The sequence below is a fragment of the Macrobrachium nipponense genome, chromosome 12 (assembly GCF_015104395.2).
Source record: "Macrobrachium nipponense isolate FS-2020 chromosome 12, ASM1510439v2, whole genome shotgun sequence".
NCBI lineage: Eukaryota > Metazoa > Arthropoda > Malacostraca > Decapoda > Palaemonidae > Macrobrachium > Macrobrachium nipponense.
The window spans coordinates 106,315,635-106,332,466 of record NC_087205.1 but is presented as its reverse complement, the minus strand read 5'-3'; the positions used below and the strand labels follow the sequence as shown (position 1 = coordinate 106,332,466).

Sequence of the window (16,832 nt, the reverse complement as noted above, 5' to 3'; positions counted from 1 at the left end):
GTTTTCAGTGCTGCATCGTCAGATTAATTTGAATTAATGGAATGGAATGGAATATGAAGTTTAGGCTTGAAGCCAAGCACTGGAATCCAATTTGAATTAATGAGATATTGTTTTTTAGGTAAAGAAGTTCCAAAAGAAAGGCCAACTGCTGCCACAAGATGGACAATCATTGGGCTTCATGAAAGTCAAAGGGTCATCAAGAATGAGTTTAAAGTTTATGAAAAACAAAGAGAAAGAAAGAAAAGGTAGACGTGGAAAGGGTCAGAAAAACAACGCACAAAATAAGAATCAGGGGAAATTTTCAGGTCAAAAGATGATCCAAAGCAGTCAGTTTAAGAAGGTAAGTAATACTTGTTTTTTGCTTGTAGTCAGGTGTATTTGGATTTGCCTCGTATTCAGATTTTTTTTTTATTATTATTAATTTTAAAAGTTAACTAGTCGGATATTGCAATTAATGATTTTTATGTTAAGCCAGTGAGGGCAACCAAAAATAATATCTACTGGAAACTGAAAAAAGTTTTAACATGACTGTTGCAGTATTGAAGTCAAGCATTTGACATGATGTCAATACAAACAGAACACCACAACTGTAAATTTACCACCATAATCAACTGTCCCTTTCTGGCAATATATTCACCAGTAGTTTTATAGTTAATGATGGTGCATTAATCAAATTAATTATTGTAGGGGTCTGTAACAATTCTTTCTGTTACTTGTTCTTAGCTGTAAAGTGTTATCATTGTTTGAGGCAGCATGTACATTTGTTTAATGGTTGACATTTTTATGCGTCAAATATACTGTTGGGGGTGGATCTAGTTCACCTATTTATATTTATGTGCTTCTGTCTGGCCCCCTCAGTAAGTCTGTCTATCAACTAGTAATGTTATTTTTTTAAGTACTGTCAAATTTTGATATCTTTAAAGATAAAGTTTTCAGACTTCACACAGATTATGTTTGTGATAGGGATCCACATTGCATGTAGTGGATCCAAGATCAAGGGATATTTATGTAAAGATAGTGTATACTATGTATGTCGAATTGTTACTTTTCTGTACACAGTATACTGCGCTAAATTAAAAGTAAAAAGACTTGCATATAACGAGAAGTGTCTAAAAAGGGCAAGCAACCATCTTTCAATGAAACCTTTTTTTTTTTACAAGTTTGTCCATAGCTATAGTAGCCAAAATATCTATATAGCCATGGTACCAATATTTGAATAATCTTATAATTTAAATAAAAGACTAATTTAGTAGTCTGAGAGGACTGGTATTACAAGTAACCTGTTACCATACCAAACTCTTTTCTTGTTAAACTTCATTAAAAATGAGCTTAAATAACATTCAAAAATAAACAATTAAATTGCCGTAATCCAAGCCTATGACTTAACTAATAATGGTAAATCCAATCAGTTCTTTTTTTATGCTGGATTTAGTAGCCAATTCAGTAAATAAGGAACATAAAGGAAAACTCAATCAGGGGTCTGTTTTGAACATGATTCCACTTAATTTTTTATTTTTCCATTGTCTAACTATTCTTTTCAGCATATGATCTAACAAAATTTTGTACATCAGTTTCATTAAAATTTTTCTTTTTCCAGATGCAAAAGAGTAAGAAGAAGCCAAGTAAAGAGGAAAAAAGAAAACATTTCGTTTCCCACTTTTTAACTGGCTCTAAACCCATGAAAAAATAGGCAGCATAGGAGACTATTTACTGATCTTTTTGAATGTCCAGCATAACTAGTGGAAGTGCTGCAATCTTACTATGTACTACTATATTTGCCATGTAATAAATATTCTTTTCTTTAGTATTGTTTTGATATAATGTATGTGGTAATCCCCAACACCTTCCCAATCAATAAAAAAACATTGAATTTCCATTTCAAAGTCAACCCAAGTGCAGCAAGAATCCACTGTATTTGTAGTTTGCCATGGCACAATGGAGCCATAGAGAAATCAGAACAAACTCTATGACTCCAGAATATAGGATTTAAGCTAAACGGCCAGCGCTGGGACCTATGAGGTCCTTCAGTGCTGGAAGGGAAACTAAGAGTTGAAATGAGTAACAGGAGGAAAACCTCGCAGTTCCACTACTTAACACTTTTGTTAGGAGAGGGTTGAAAGCAAGATGGAAGAGAATATGAATGGCACTACAATAAAAGGAATGAAAGGGCTTTGTAGCTAGGGGCCAAAGGGGTGCTGCAGAACATAATGGCTATAGTGTACCCCACAAGGTGCTTTGACTGTATAACCTCTAGTATAAGGTATCGCTGGCTCTAAACTTTTATTAGCACTAAACTCATGAATGCCTATATGAATCTTCATAAATATTTTGCACCAAACCTATTCAAGTACACATTTCAGGGTAGATTATAGGGTACATTTACGCAGTGATGCATTTCAACACATGCTATTTTAGGTACTAATAACAGCAATATTGCTATGTACCTAAAAGGCAAAATATCTTTCAAATCCACTAACCTCTATAAACCAAACAAGCAGAAACAATGGAAATGTAATATAATTATGGAAATGAATGGTGTTATATCACTAATCTTGTTTTCAAGGGAGTTCTTATATCATGGCACCAAGAATAAAAATGGAGCACTTATTTGTTATTTTTATTTGCAAGAATTAACTAAAAATATATTTTGCTTCACAAATGAAAGAAAAAGTCGCTTAAGACTTCAAAACAACAAATCTAAACAAGCAACTTTTCAATTTCCTGATGCATCAACGTGATTTGTGGTTTAAGTTGAGATCCTTCGTTTGCCATGACAGCACAGGCCATCACTGGCCGAGAGACACCACAAGCACGACCAAGCGCAGTTTTGGACCTCACAAATACATATGGCACATTCTTATCTTCACAGAGCAAGGGCAGGTGAAGAAGAATTTCCAAAGGTTCTGTATCAGCTGCCATAATTATCATCTCGGCCAACCCACGGTTCAGTGCCTAGGAGAAAAACAATCGTTTACTAACTGGATGAAAATGCCTTTAGCAGAATAATTCTGCCAACATAAAATTTAAACTAAACATTATTTCTGCAAAACTTTTTGTAAGACAAATAATGAATAAATCAATAGCAAACTCTTTAAGCCCACTTCCTACACTGTGCTGTAGTGGAAGACACTCAAGATAAATAAAATTAACAGCAAATCCAATCTTTATACTGTATTTCAAATCAACATAGCAAATCCAATCTTTACACTGTATTTTAATAACCGTTGGATTTCCAGCTCTAAGATGAAACCTCTTACCTTGGTGGCTTCATTAGCCCCCTTCTTCAGCTGCTGGTAATTGGTAGCCTGCTGAACCAAGTTCAGCAATTTCTGAGTAAGTGTTGCATCAGCCAATGGGAAGGCTTTTGGGTTAACTTCAGCTTCACCCTGTGAAAAAAGTTCAGAGTACTTTAGGACAACTGGAATCAATGCATGAAACTTTCTTTAGACTTATATCTGTCAAATTTTGAGACACCAATAACTGAAAATGACATGCAGGCTTCAATTATTTTAACATAAATTTTATTTTCAAGCAAATGGGAATATTTCTAGATGACAATTAATTAGCAATCAACATTCAAGATACCAATAAAAACATTCAAGATACCAATAAAAAATGTCACGGTTCAACAAAGAGGAAACAAACCCAAGTCCATCGAACAAGATAAAATTTGCTATAAAACAAAGTTAGGGTAGTTCACCAATTTCCTAAATAGGGCCAAGAAAAACATGTTTTTGGTTTTCGTCTAGCCGCCATCTTGCTTGTATTCTTCCGCTTTCAAGTTGGAGCTCAGCGCCATCTATCGGTGGGTTTTGGCTAGGAAAGTGGTCGAAGGTAGGCTGGGCCCCTTTAACAGGTGTTCCCAAAGTTATTGTTTTAGTTACAACTTAGAGAAGTAGCCAAACCTCAATAGATAATCCCCTCCAAAGCAAATACAAACCACATTTTTGGCAGGTTTGAAATTACATTTTAAGGCTTTGTCCACAGGAAAATAACAGTTGAACAAATCTTTAAAAAAAAAACTTGAATATCAGGAATAAAAAAAAAAAAAAAAAAAAAAAGGGGGGGGGGGGGAACTGGTAATAAGAGAAGAGGAGAAAACCAAGGCAAAAGGAAGAGTGAACATGGTTGTTTCTTGAAAGTACAAAATAGGGAAAAACCCCAATAAGTACACAGCAGTCAGAGGCAACCATAGATAAACAATAGGCTAGAATGCACAGAAGAGGTGGAGAATATTGAACTTCTATCGATCCTGTATCAACCAAATATTTGCAACCCCCCCCCCCCCCCCCTCCCCCAGGCCATTCTTAGCAGAGGAAAATTAATGCTTTTATGCAACACTAACAAAGTGAGAGCAAAACTATGAGCAAGGAACTTACAGTGACTAGATCTAGGGAACCTAGGTATATCCGCGGCGGCCCAGACTATGGCTTTTGCAGTTTTTTCATGTAGTTTTACCTACTGAACAAGAATTTCAAGTAATATTTACTCGGACGACTGTAACTAACCCCTAGGGGCCAGTGCTAAACACGGCGAAATACATCCCTAGTGGATGTCGTATCTGCGGTTACGTTTCTTGCAGGGTAATACTAAAGAATAGTTCCACATGGACTGCAAGGAATGTAACCGCAGATACAACATCTCCTAGGGATTGGGGCATCCAATGTATTTCGCCGTGTTTAGTACTGGCCCCTCGGGGTTAATTACAGTCATCCGAATAAATATTACTTTAAATTCTTGTTCAGTAAGTAAAATAACATAGCAAAACGTCAATTGCCATAGTCTAGGCCACCGCGGATTGCTTCTGTAGAAATACCTGGTAGTTTACATATCCGCGGACAATCCTACACCTCCAAAACCATTACCCCAAAATAACAAAATGTATAGAATAAAAGTTGTCCAGGGTAGATCTAGTGTACCTATCCGCGGCGGCCCAGAGTATGGCAGTTGCGGTTTTTCTATGCAGTTTTACCTCCTGAACAAGAATTTGAAGTAATATTTATTCGGACGACTCTAATTTACCTTTGAACTCTATCCTACGGTAAAGGGGATTCCCATTGGGAACCGGGGTTTTGCGGGTGGGACAAAACAAAACCCCAACTCTATATACGGTTAATGGGGGACCCCCAGTGGGAACCGGGGTTTTGGGGTGGGGAGAAATAAACCACTTGGGGAGGAGATTTTGCCGTGATTATTGTTGGGTATTTCCCCACATTTATCACTTTTAAAAACACGAAATATAGGCGGAAATAAGAAATAACAAAACTAGCGATAGTGGAGCCGTTCCACATCCATATTCGTCTACTACTACTACTACCACAACACTGAATCCTACTATGCGCTAATGCTACTGCGCATGCGCTAACTGTAAGGGAGCTTTTGGCCTAAATCAGACTTCTTAGTGAGGAAAGAAATGGGGGTTTACGGGAGGGATATGTATTTAGCCAAACACGTTTACAGTATGACCCCTACATTGCTACCGGACTGAGTGAAGGATTGGGTGGTAACAGGGTTCCCAGATTTGGCAGTTTCTCACCAAATTTGGCTTTTTTTCCTAATTTGGTGGGTAAAAATTCACTTTGGCTGGTTAGTGGTATTTTGGCTGATTTCAAACACTTTCCATTTGAGCTAAACACTGATCCAACGTTTGAGGAAATCTCTCCCAGATCCCCATTGGGAATTTTTGAAGGTTTTCAGGAAAAATCTGGGAAATTTGAATAGTTTTCAGTAAAAACTTGGTAACATTAAGCAAAATATGTAGATGGAATTAAAATAAAAATCACACACACACCAGATGACCACAAAACAGGCTGCCGGATTCTCAGAGAACGAGCCTCATTTCAAAATTTCAATTCATTCTCGTTTTTTTTTCCTGTATTCTTATATTAGTTTATATTATCTAACTAAAACTATGATGCCGCTATACAAGCATATATATGATAAAAAATATGCATTTATAAAGATAAATATAACGCACATATTTGCCGGTTATTTGGTTGGTTTGGATTTCCATTTAGCGGGATTTTGCCTGGTTTCATGGTAGACTTTGGCTGGTTGGTAGTGGTGTCATCTGGGAACCCTGGCTGGTAACCATACGTTGAGTTACATAAAAGCATTTACCTAATTTGTTTATTAAACGTGTTATGTGAATTCTAGTGTTTAATTCCTTTTCCTTTTTCCATAGTATTTGTATAATAACTGTTTTTGAAATATCCCCCCACCTAATCATTTCACCATATATAAACTTGAAATATTATGTTATAATTGAGGACAGACACCTAAAAATGCCTACGTGTTGATATAGAAACTCAGTTTTAGGACGTTTCGATACCTACTACCTACCTGTTACGTGAAATTGCACATTGCGTTGCATATTACATACACACTCCCTATATCATTTATACACAAGTCAATCCCTCCCTTTCCAGTATTCACGACTGGCTCTTTACGTTACACCATTTACAATTCATTTCTCACCGATACCAATACCTAGATTAAAGTTTGCCATTATTATTATAAAAACCTACTTATTTATATAACATATAAATATATAGTTTGCCATTATTATTATAAAACCTACATTTAAATATATTCCATCATACAGTTTTACAGACATTACAATTTACACCTCCCTTCCACTTTCTTTACTATTATGCAGTTATGTATGGTTACTTTTAACATTTTACACACTTCCACACCCATCACAGTTAGGTTTATATGTCATTTTACCTACTGGGGGCCGAATCCCCTCCCCCAGTTAGGCAACATACCCTTAGGTTTAGTTTGTTATATGTTGGTTTACCTACTAGTTTTACTTCCTTGAAGGGGGTTACCTGGTTAGGCTAGGTTGGTTAGTTCTTCAAGGGTGGATACTGGGGGGGGGGGGGGGGGGGTGGTTGGGTTAGGTTGGACATTTCCTACGTTGGTTTACCTTACTACGTTAGGTTTGGTTAAGTTACATTCCTTACTAGGTTAGGTTAGGCCTTTAAGGGGGGGTACGGGGGGCAAAGCCCCCATGGTCAGGCAATATCCCCTACTAGCTTAGGTTAGATTGGTTAGGTTACATTCCTTACTAGGTTAGGTTTAGGCCTTTAAGGGGGGGTACGGGGGGGCGAAGCCCCCCTGGTCAGGCAATATTCCCTACTAGGTTAGGTTAGGTTACATTCCTTACTAGGTTAGGTTAGGCCTAGTATTTCCCTACTAGGTTAGGTTAGGTTACGTTCCTACTAGTTAGGTTAGGGCCTTTAAGGGGGGGTGAAGCGGTGGCGAAGCCCCTGGTCAGGTGGCATTGTTCCTACTAGGTTAGGTTAGGTTGGTTAGGTTTACATGTTCCCTTACTATGTTAGGTTAGGCCTTTAAGGGGGGGTACGGGGGGGCGAAGCCCCCCTGGTCAGGCAATGTTCCCTACTATGTTAGGTTAGGTTAGGTTAGGTTGGTTAGGTTACATTCCTTACTAGGTTACGTTAGGCCTACTATTTCCCTACTAGGTTAGGTTAGGTTAGGTTACGTTCCTTACTAGGTTAGGTTAGGCCTTTAAGGGGGGGTACGGGGGGGGGCGAAGCCCCCTGGTCAGGCAATGTTCCCTACTAGGTTAGGTTGGTTAGGTTACATTCCTTACTAGGTTAGGTTAGGCCTGTAAGGGGGGGTACGGGGGGTGAAGCCCCCCTGGTCAGGCAATATTCCCTACTAGGTTAGGTTGGTTAGGTTACATTCCTTCCTAGGTTAGGTTAGGCCTAGTATTCTTACTAGGTTAGGTTATTGGTTACGTTCCTTACTAGGGTTAGGTTAGGCCTTTAAGGGGGGTACGGGGGGGACGGGGGGGGGCGAAGCCCCCCTGGTCAGGCAATATTCCCTACTAGGTTAGGTTAGGTTAGGTTGGTTAGGTTACATTCCTTACTAGGTTAGGTTAGGCCTAGTATTTCCTTACTAGGTTAGGTTAGGTTACGTTCCTTACTAGGTTAGGTTAGGCCTTTAAGGGGGGGTACGGGGGGCGAAGCCCCCCTGGTCAGGCAATGTTCCCTACTAGGTTAGGTTAGGTTAGGTTACATTCCTTACTAGGTTAGGTTAGCGCTAAGGGAGGGTACGGGGGGGCAAAGACCCCTGGTCAGGCAAACAAACATTGCCTACTAGGTTAAGTTCCATACTAGGTAAGGTTACATCCCCTGCTAGGTTAGGTTATTTAGTTAGGTTGGTTTGGTTCTTTAAGGGGGGTTACAGCAGGCCCAACCCCACCCCTGGTCAGGCAACATCCCCTACAAGTTTAATTAGTTTTGTTATATGCTAACCTAGCTATGTTTAGTTTGGTCTTTTGTATTTATTAAAACAACTATAGGCCCTATTACACATTTACCACCCAGGACTTAAATCCCATCCCCTCCTGGGCCCGTTATATATGTATTTGTATTATTTCATATTTTGAACCCATCCCACATTTACATTTAGTTCCTTAACTACCCATTTACTTTTATTACCCTTAACATTGCCAACTTATCTTGTTAACCCCCGCAAGACGCAGTAAATTTGAATGGCGGGTGGTACGTACGTAGCTAAAATTGATACGCTGATCCGCACGGGTTCCGCACAATTAATTAATTGCAGTTTATTGTTAATATCTTCTTTATTACTTACTATTTTCACTTCAAATAAATTGCAAGTTCAAGGCAGAACCTTTCTATATGAAATGGACACCTTTTTTAAATTGTATTATTCCCTTCTCTATATTTTTTCTAGATTTTCCTTTATTATCCAAAATTTGGTCAATATTCTCAGCGTTAGTGAAGACAAATTTTGTATCCTAATTTCATAAATTACTGCTTGATCAATTTACGTAAACTCAATGCTATAATATTCCAAATTTACTTGTCATTCAGGGGAAAGCAAAAGCAGATGGATATACAACATATTCAGAACATTTTTAGAGCATAATTCATAACTACTCAACACACTAGCACTAACCTCAAAACACCTCTGAACGTATGTGAAATATGCCTTGTTCAGTAACACAGCACAAACAAGATTGTTATATATATATATATATAATATATATAGTATATATATATATATATATATATATATATATATATATATATATATATATATATATATATATATATATATATATATATATATATATATATATATATATATATATATATATATATATATATATATATATATATATATATATATATATATAATATATATAATTTACATTATATATATATATATATATATATATATAGTATATATATATATATATATATATATATATATATATATATATATATATATATATATATATATTATATATATATATATATATATATGAACGTGAGTGCATGCACATGTTCATTTATATATATCTACATGTGATACAGTATGCTAAACAAAAGAAAGGAAAAATATATGTATATCCATAAGTCAGTACTTACTCTTAGTTCTTCTTATGATATGAAGCAAAGCATGCAGCACAAAGCCCAACATCACATTTTTGGTATTCCCAAGTAGAGTGTATGTTTTTATTCAATATCAGCATGTAATAATTACGAAAAATAAGAATTATGATAAAGATTATCACTCGAAACCAAGACGCCAACCATGATATCTCAATGTACATTCAAAAAAATATTAGCTTTTGTTACGAATTCACTTATATGATATACGAATTATTCCATTACTGGTAATTCCTGTTATCACTTAAAACTTGTTTTATCATTCTATCATGTCTTTATCCCATATTAACCTGTAATAATTACAAAAATAACGATAAAAGATAGTAGTTATCGAAAGCCGGTCACGGAACACTCAAAACCAACGCCGAGACTGAAGTTTTCCCGGGAATTTTTGCTTTTTTCCACGTCATAAACCTTTTAACCAATTAAGTAACGGGATTCTAATGATGTCATTGTGATGTAATAACATTTAGCCAATGACACTCAAGTATTGATGCGGCATCATAGAGCACGGTACTGGTGTAAGAAATCTGTCTCTAAAAAGTATTGGCGCGCGTTCAAATCAAAGGCACTAAAGTGGCTCAGCGTCGGGAGTTGGAAAGCCAGAAAAGTGGCTCCTCGTCTTTTGGGGGTTAAGTGCTTGTTCATTTACCTCAGCCCCACCCTGCCTCAACCAATAGCATCAAAGCATTTTTACTACTCCACCCCACCTCTCCTACCCTGTTTTCTACGGTCTGGCCTCCTGCCACCTCCTAACTGTAGAACTCCAACACTGTTGAATCTGCCGCCATGACATCCACTGCTGCATCTACTTCACGCTCGCCCCAGCCCCTCACCAGGAACTCTTTGCCAACTTCATGTAACAATTGTTACATGAGTTTACAAAAAGATTTTTCTGGCCTTTTACTCAGGTAATTATGATCGACTAATCGGTTTTTGCCAGGACCACGGCCTCTGAGAAAGCAGGTCTTTTGCCCCCCATTCAGTCGACTCCAAGATACGGGAGGAGAATGTATAACTTCGTCGGGTACTTGGCTGTTGCTTATTTCAAGCTGCATTTTGAGGAATCCAAGACCCGCCTCCACGCATTCTTAAAAAGCAGCTGCTGCTTTGTACCCTCCACCCCTTTAAGGTAAGGTCCAAACATTATTCTTAATTATTATGTTTTAGGAAAGTGAGTGTTAGGCTTTCGCCGAAAGTTGCGTCAAGGTATGTTACTAATTCAGTGGGGTGCTGCTAAGACAACTCGTACCTTCCACCTTACCCCGCCCACCCCCTGTGCGTTACCCCCCACCCCCCCTTAGTGAACATATGGCTCCGTGGTTGTTGTTGGGGAATTTAAATATGGCGGCTGTGTTTACATTTCCTTCACCGTAACGAATACTTGGTACCTTCCTATAGGACCGTTCTTCGGTGACTTAGACTATGGCAATTGACATTTTCTATGTTATTTTAGTTGCTTTACAAGGGTTGTAAGGAATATTTTTTTCGTTTGGTTGGAACTAAACTTTAATATACCTTTGAGTTTGGTGCGGCTATTATGTAACTTTCAAAGGTCAATTGCTGCTTTAGTTACAGCCGGCCGAATGGATATTACTTTTAAATCTTTGTACAGTAACTCAAATAACATAGGAATCAGTCAATTGCCATAGTCTAAGCCACTGCGGATTGCTTCTGTAGAAATACCGTTGTCCAGAATTCTAATTTAGTATAAACACCCAAAAGTTTGCTTATGGGTTGGAATATCAATTTCCTCGAATACTATATAGGTAGGTAGATATAGGGTAGAGATCATCACAGCAGGCCAAGCAGGCCACCTACCATCAATGCAAGCCACCCTCCGAAAAAGTACATTATAACGCGTCCTGACACCCGAGATGGGCATCAGTCGCGACTTCTTGTTGGTGAGAAACGGAGCTAAAGACCTCTACTCTCCTTTCGAAGTAAGTATTTTCTTCCAAAGTTAGAAATTAAGGCCAAATTTTAAGATTTAAACAGAGGGTACTGAAAACGGTCTCAAACGTAGTGCAAATCTCACCAAAACGCGTTCAACATTTTTACTTACAACTCGAGGTATTTAGAAGATTGACGCCATCTCGATGTTTACGGAGTAGCTTGTGTCAATAAACTAACCATTTCCTGTGATAAATCCGCACACCACTTGTACCCACAGACGCTGGAGCACTTTTATCACAACAATCGAAACACGATTTCTCATCAACAACAAGCCAGGCGTAAACAGCTGTTGGGGTAGAAAAAAAGATGGGGACGAGAAGCGTGCTCTTGGCTAATTTTTAAATAGTAGTAAAACATCAATATTTTACATATTTATGATGATTAATTTGAAAATATTCGTTATTGAAAAAGTAACTCGACTCTGACTCAAATTTAAGTAATTATTTTTCTGAATTAGAACGTTCTTTCAAGTTCTGTATTATGACGTCACGACATCTTGACTTTCGTACCTATTGTAAATAATTGCTATACTCAACTGTCATTGCAGAACAGTTTACCAGTTATTCATGCAGATTGTTATCAGCTATACATGTAATTGTTATAATCGTAATGCGCATATATATCTTTATTATTTACTTTTTGGATATATGAAGATGTTTTACTGCTGGATTATCGCCGTAGTGTGACGCAATCGTTTTCGGTCCATGGGCCTCTGTCTGTTTTCGCACCATAAGAAATTATGGGGCCGAATTTGCAATGACCAGAAAGTCGTTAAAAGAGGAAAGTTAGCATTGAGGGGCATATGTTTTTGACTGAGAAAAATACAAATTTATTCAATAGCAAGCTTGTAAAAAATACTTGGTTATAAAAACTTGATTGACAACTAAGCAGCATGTCTACTATGGGTTTCAGAGACAGTGCAAGCAGGTTTTTGGGCAATACCTATTTCTGTAACGAACACTCTTAACAGAACGAGATTTTGCTATAGTGCATTACACCCAGTGCCGTAATTTATAAGGGTATCGTGAATCACTAATCGTAAAGAATAACGACACTTGTCCTTGTACCATGAGACAAAAACTCCATTATGCAGAAATGGATACGAACACGCGTATAAAGCTCCACCTACCCTCTCCCCAACCACCCCCCCCCCCCCCCCCCCTCCACCGCCATCCCTTTTCTTCTTCGTTCCTCCGCCTTCCTTTCTCTCTCTCTGTTGCCATTCGGTATGTGTTGACCCTCCAAATGGGTATAAGACTACACACAAAACGTTGAAATTGGTGAAATTAGGCTATGTATTGGAAGTATATATACATAAATATTAAAGCAATTTTATCATTATTGCATTACTATGACAACTAGAATTCATGGAAACAGTTTATAATCTGTTAAGCGTCACCCACGTAATAATACGTTACCCGCGATCTACTCGGTAGCGCCTTCAACGGGATATTACGTTCAAGACTTTAACTGTGCTTGTCAAGCCGTCAGCCCCGTAATAATACGTTTACTCGTATAGAAAGTGTAGGAACATCATTTGGTAACACTCTCAGCACATGGGAAACTTATTTCCAGCCTGGCAACTCTTTCCTGGTGGTCGCTTATGCTAGAAAACTGCCTGTCCCTGTTGGTTTTCTTTCAATACGCTTCGGGCGTTTATCGAGACAAATTGGATTTCGCGTCTTTCACAATGAATGTCCCAAAGAGGATGGATATTTCTTTAGGTGAGATCAATTTCTTTAGGTGAGATCAATCAAATACTAGATGAGGAGTGTGATATTGATAACCTATTTGATGATGAGAGCTCTAGTTTTCTGCAATCCTCCAGTGATGATACAACTTTTCTTCCAATTGCGGGAGTGAAGATGACTTTTCTTTGCCGAGTGACTGGACTCCGAGAGAGAGAGAGAGAGAGAGAGAGAGAGAGATGAGATGAGAGAAGAGAGAGAGAGAGAGAATTTCCTACAGTTAATTACAGTATGAATAACAAGCATAAAAATCAATATTAACTTTGAAAAAACTATCATCAGTGCTATGATCGCTGATTACAAAAAAGCGTGACGGTACGTTAGCAGCGAGCTCATCATGGGGCGGACGCTTAACAGGATAATGGAACGGCGTATGTGTGAAAGCCTCCACTAATGTGGCAACGATGATTTTGCCATTCTTAGCATGCAAACATTAAAGCATGCAAACATTTAAAGGTTACATTTACTTCTGGCATACGATTATTTAAGAAATTCAAAATACTAATAAAGACTGAAATCAATGAAAAGTGCTAGCAAAAACAAAAAAGCAAAAAAAAAAAAAAAAAAAAACGTAGTCGTTCCTCTAATGCACTTTTCCGTATTCGTTCCTCTATGGTTTTCGGCAGCCAGATGTACGAAAACGTTAGAAAACATTTGATTTTATCTACGTTAGAAATATCTGTAATTAATTTTTCGGGGTAATTTGGTTGCAAAAAAGGGATAATATACATGAATTAAATCAAAATTTTTAAATAACAATGTAAATTTAAACTAAATAACGAGTAAAGTAAACAGTTTAGGGAATAAAACTTTGCAGTTTCGTCGTCTGTCGTCGTCTGCTGTTTGTAATTGTGTTTATGGCGCGCGCGCTTAGAAACCAGGAACAGCAACGGGTTTAAAGTGCAATGTGGAGTGAACTGAGACCAAAATGTGTATAATAACAATCAAATAAGCACTGTGGAGTTTCAGTTGTGATGGCAGTAAGGATAAAAACCGCCGATTACAAGGTAAGAATGGAATTCAGTTCCAACCATAACCCGGGAATAAGTTTCATACTTTCACTAATATAGGCAACAAAATGTTGTTTTATTGTGCTGATTACAACTGCAATCTTGAGTAAGATCAATAAACGTTACATACATACGCTAACATTGTTCAAATGAGTGCTGGGAAGGCTGGGGAAAGATGGTGGCCGTCACTGATGAGAACCGTCCATGAAAAACGTAGCCGCCATATTGGATTTCAAAACTGCCTTGAAAACATATTTTACGAAGAGCTCACATGCTTATTTTAGTTCGTATGGGGCTTTCATATATCACAATATGTTGACGAAACTTCAGTCTTTTAAATGGTATGCTTAGAGTTGCAATTGTATTCATGTTTCACCAATTAAATATCGAGTGAATAAGACCCGTCTACCGTGATGAGGGTTGGCCTGTTGTGATGTTTCACCCTACTAGGCGATAGCCTACAGGGACTTGATAAAATAGGTTAGGCTAGTAGTAGTACCTTAAGTTAATAATTGGCATAGCTAGGCTAGTACAAGCTCCTAGTCTAGCCTAATCTAACCATAGCTATGAGATAGAAGCAGTATAGTTAAGAAACAAAACTAAGGGCAGACCTCACGTGCGCAACCTTTCAAAGGCGACGCACGTTGGGCTACTTAGGTAATTCTAAAATGTCGCACGCTTACCATTTTAATATCGAGACGTAAACGACCCTGGCACCTGAATTACTGGAATGCTTTCTGCTTTGTCCGCAAGCCCTCCGCGAACAGATGTTCTTCGCTTCCTTGGGCACAAAATTTCTAAATGATTCTACAGCGTTGACGTTCCCACGTGGATTTCTCCAGAACTTGACCACCCGGAAAGAAACCGATAAAACGTTGAAAGACAGCGTTGAAGTCCTAGTAGTAGTAAGGCGGAAATTTCTTTGCAACGACTCTCACTCTGTCTTCTCTTCTTAGTTTCTGCATATACGTTTCCAAATTAATTGTCTTTAGCAACGTATGCTTTAAGGCAGGGGTGGTCAGACTTCTGGACTCCGAGATCTACTCTAAAGACTGAAACTCTTTTACTATCTACCATACTACATAGTAAATGATTACATATTTTACGTTGGAAAACAAATTTCAAATAACGCCATAGTACGATAAAACAGGAGTACAATTACCTCATATAAATATATATATATATATATATATATATATATATATATATATATATATATATATATATATACATACATATACTTGTGTTTTTGTTTGTTTGGCTATAGGGAGGGATTGTGGGGGAACGGCGAGCGACCAAACCCGCGATCGACTGTTTGGCCACCTCCGCTTTAGGGTATCATTTTGCAAATTATCCAAAACTACTTATGTTATGTCTGTATCATTGTTCCTTATCATATCGCTAATACTTGATATTGCTTAAGTAAAAGCTTTGCTTACTAAAATAAGGAAATAAAAAGAAAAAGACGCGACATTGTGCAATCTCAATGCAGATTTCATGTATTGCGCAGTAGGTACTGTTTTATAGCTATTCTCAGATCCAATGGACCCCCTGAAGAGTTCAAATGTACCGCTGGGGGTGTACCAGATGCTGGGAACCCCTGATTTAGACTACTCATTTCAAAAATTGCATCTAATATCTGCAGAAAGAATTTAGCTTTCAGTATGGATGCCCTTACCCAGATTAAACGAAGACCGACGCAATTACCATTCAAAGTGACAGTTTTCCAATCCCAGGTTAATATCCTCCACTGTATTGTAATTTGGCGTCGGTTCTAATTATTCAGACCGTTGCAGAGAAGGTATACCATTATTATTATTTTTTTTTTTTCATTATGGATGGCTCTGCTGCTTATGGATGTACGCAAAAATTCAACAAGATTTCAAGTCCATCCTGGTTTTGTTTCCTGTTTTTAGCTTCTTCGATAGCGTGGAAAAGAACAGCGCATGAAAATTTAACTTCTGGGGGTAAATGCGAAGGTGAGGCAATTGTCTCAATCAATCAATCAATCACTGGGGACAAAGCCACTTCTCAAGACTGCACAATTGATTCCCACACACAAAGCAAATCTGTAATGTAATAAATAATGTAAAGCATGTAAAGGCAGAAGTCTATAAGATTACTTATGTAGGAAATATATTAGCTAGGAAACTCTTTTAGTAGAGTTTTTGGTAGATGAAGGCGAAAGAGAAGTAGAAGAAAAACGCAAACCAGAATGTTTGCAATGTGAGGCTCATAAAACGCAGAAAGGGACATAACAAAAGATCGATGATGCAAGCTGTTAGTCTTAAACTTTGACCCAGCAACGAACAACAAGTGGGTGGAACACGGGCTGCCCACAGTACGCCCTGATTTGTTAGATGTCGTCGCCGGAAGTAGTAGGCGTTGAAGATGATCCAATTACGAAGAACTAAGGTGGTTTCCAGGAGAAAAAGAGGTGGAGCTAGAAATCAGAAATGGGTCCAGAGTTCAGTTGTAAGGAAAGAAAAGTTCGGTTAGGAACTCGATCACTTCTGGACGCATAACTTGTGTCGGTTTATACTCCGTTTACTCTTTGTCAATTGTGTGTGACAGGACAGTGAATTTGTGGGTTACAATAATAATTAAGAAAAGTAAACGTGATGTTTATGTTGCTGCAGAATCCTAAAGGAAACCGAACTCACCGA

At 37.9% G+C, this 16,832-nt stretch overlaps 2 protein-coding genes across 3 annotated transcripts in view; one reads left to right on the top strand and one right to left on the bottom strand.

The window, feature by feature from the left end:
* Nucleotides 1–1,804, top strand: part of LOC135224741 (RNA-binding protein 34-like) — a 55,143-nt gene extending 53,339 nt beyond the window's left edge. For both annotated transcript variants that reach the window (XM_064264064.1, XM_064264063.1), the window contains exons 7-8: nucleotides 119–340; nucleotides 1,598–1,804. In XM_064264064.1, coding sequence (XP_064120134.1) covers nucleotides 119–340; nucleotides 1,598–1,690 — 315 coding nt within the window. In that variant the 3' untranslated portion in view covers nucleotides 1,691–1,804. The remainder of the gene's footprint in view (nucleotides 1–118; nucleotides 341–1,597) is intronic.
* Nucleotides 1,805–2,604: 800 nt separating this feature from the next.
* Nucleotides 2,605–15,066, bottom strand: LOC135224743 (NHP2-like protein 1). Its single transcript, XM_064264070.1, has 3 exons — nucleotides 14,850–15,066; nucleotides 3,258–3,386; nucleotides 2,605–2,952 (listed from the first exon to the last, which is right to left on the bottom strand). Exons 1-3 carry the CDS (start codon nucleotides 14,850–14,852, stop codon nucleotides 2,698–2,700), a joined length of 387 nt encoding a protein of 128 aa, XP_064120140.1. The 5' UTR covers nucleotides 14,853–15,066; the 3' UTR covers nucleotides 2,605–2,697.
* Between the last annotated feature and the right edge of the window lie 1,766 nt (nucleotides 15,067–16,832).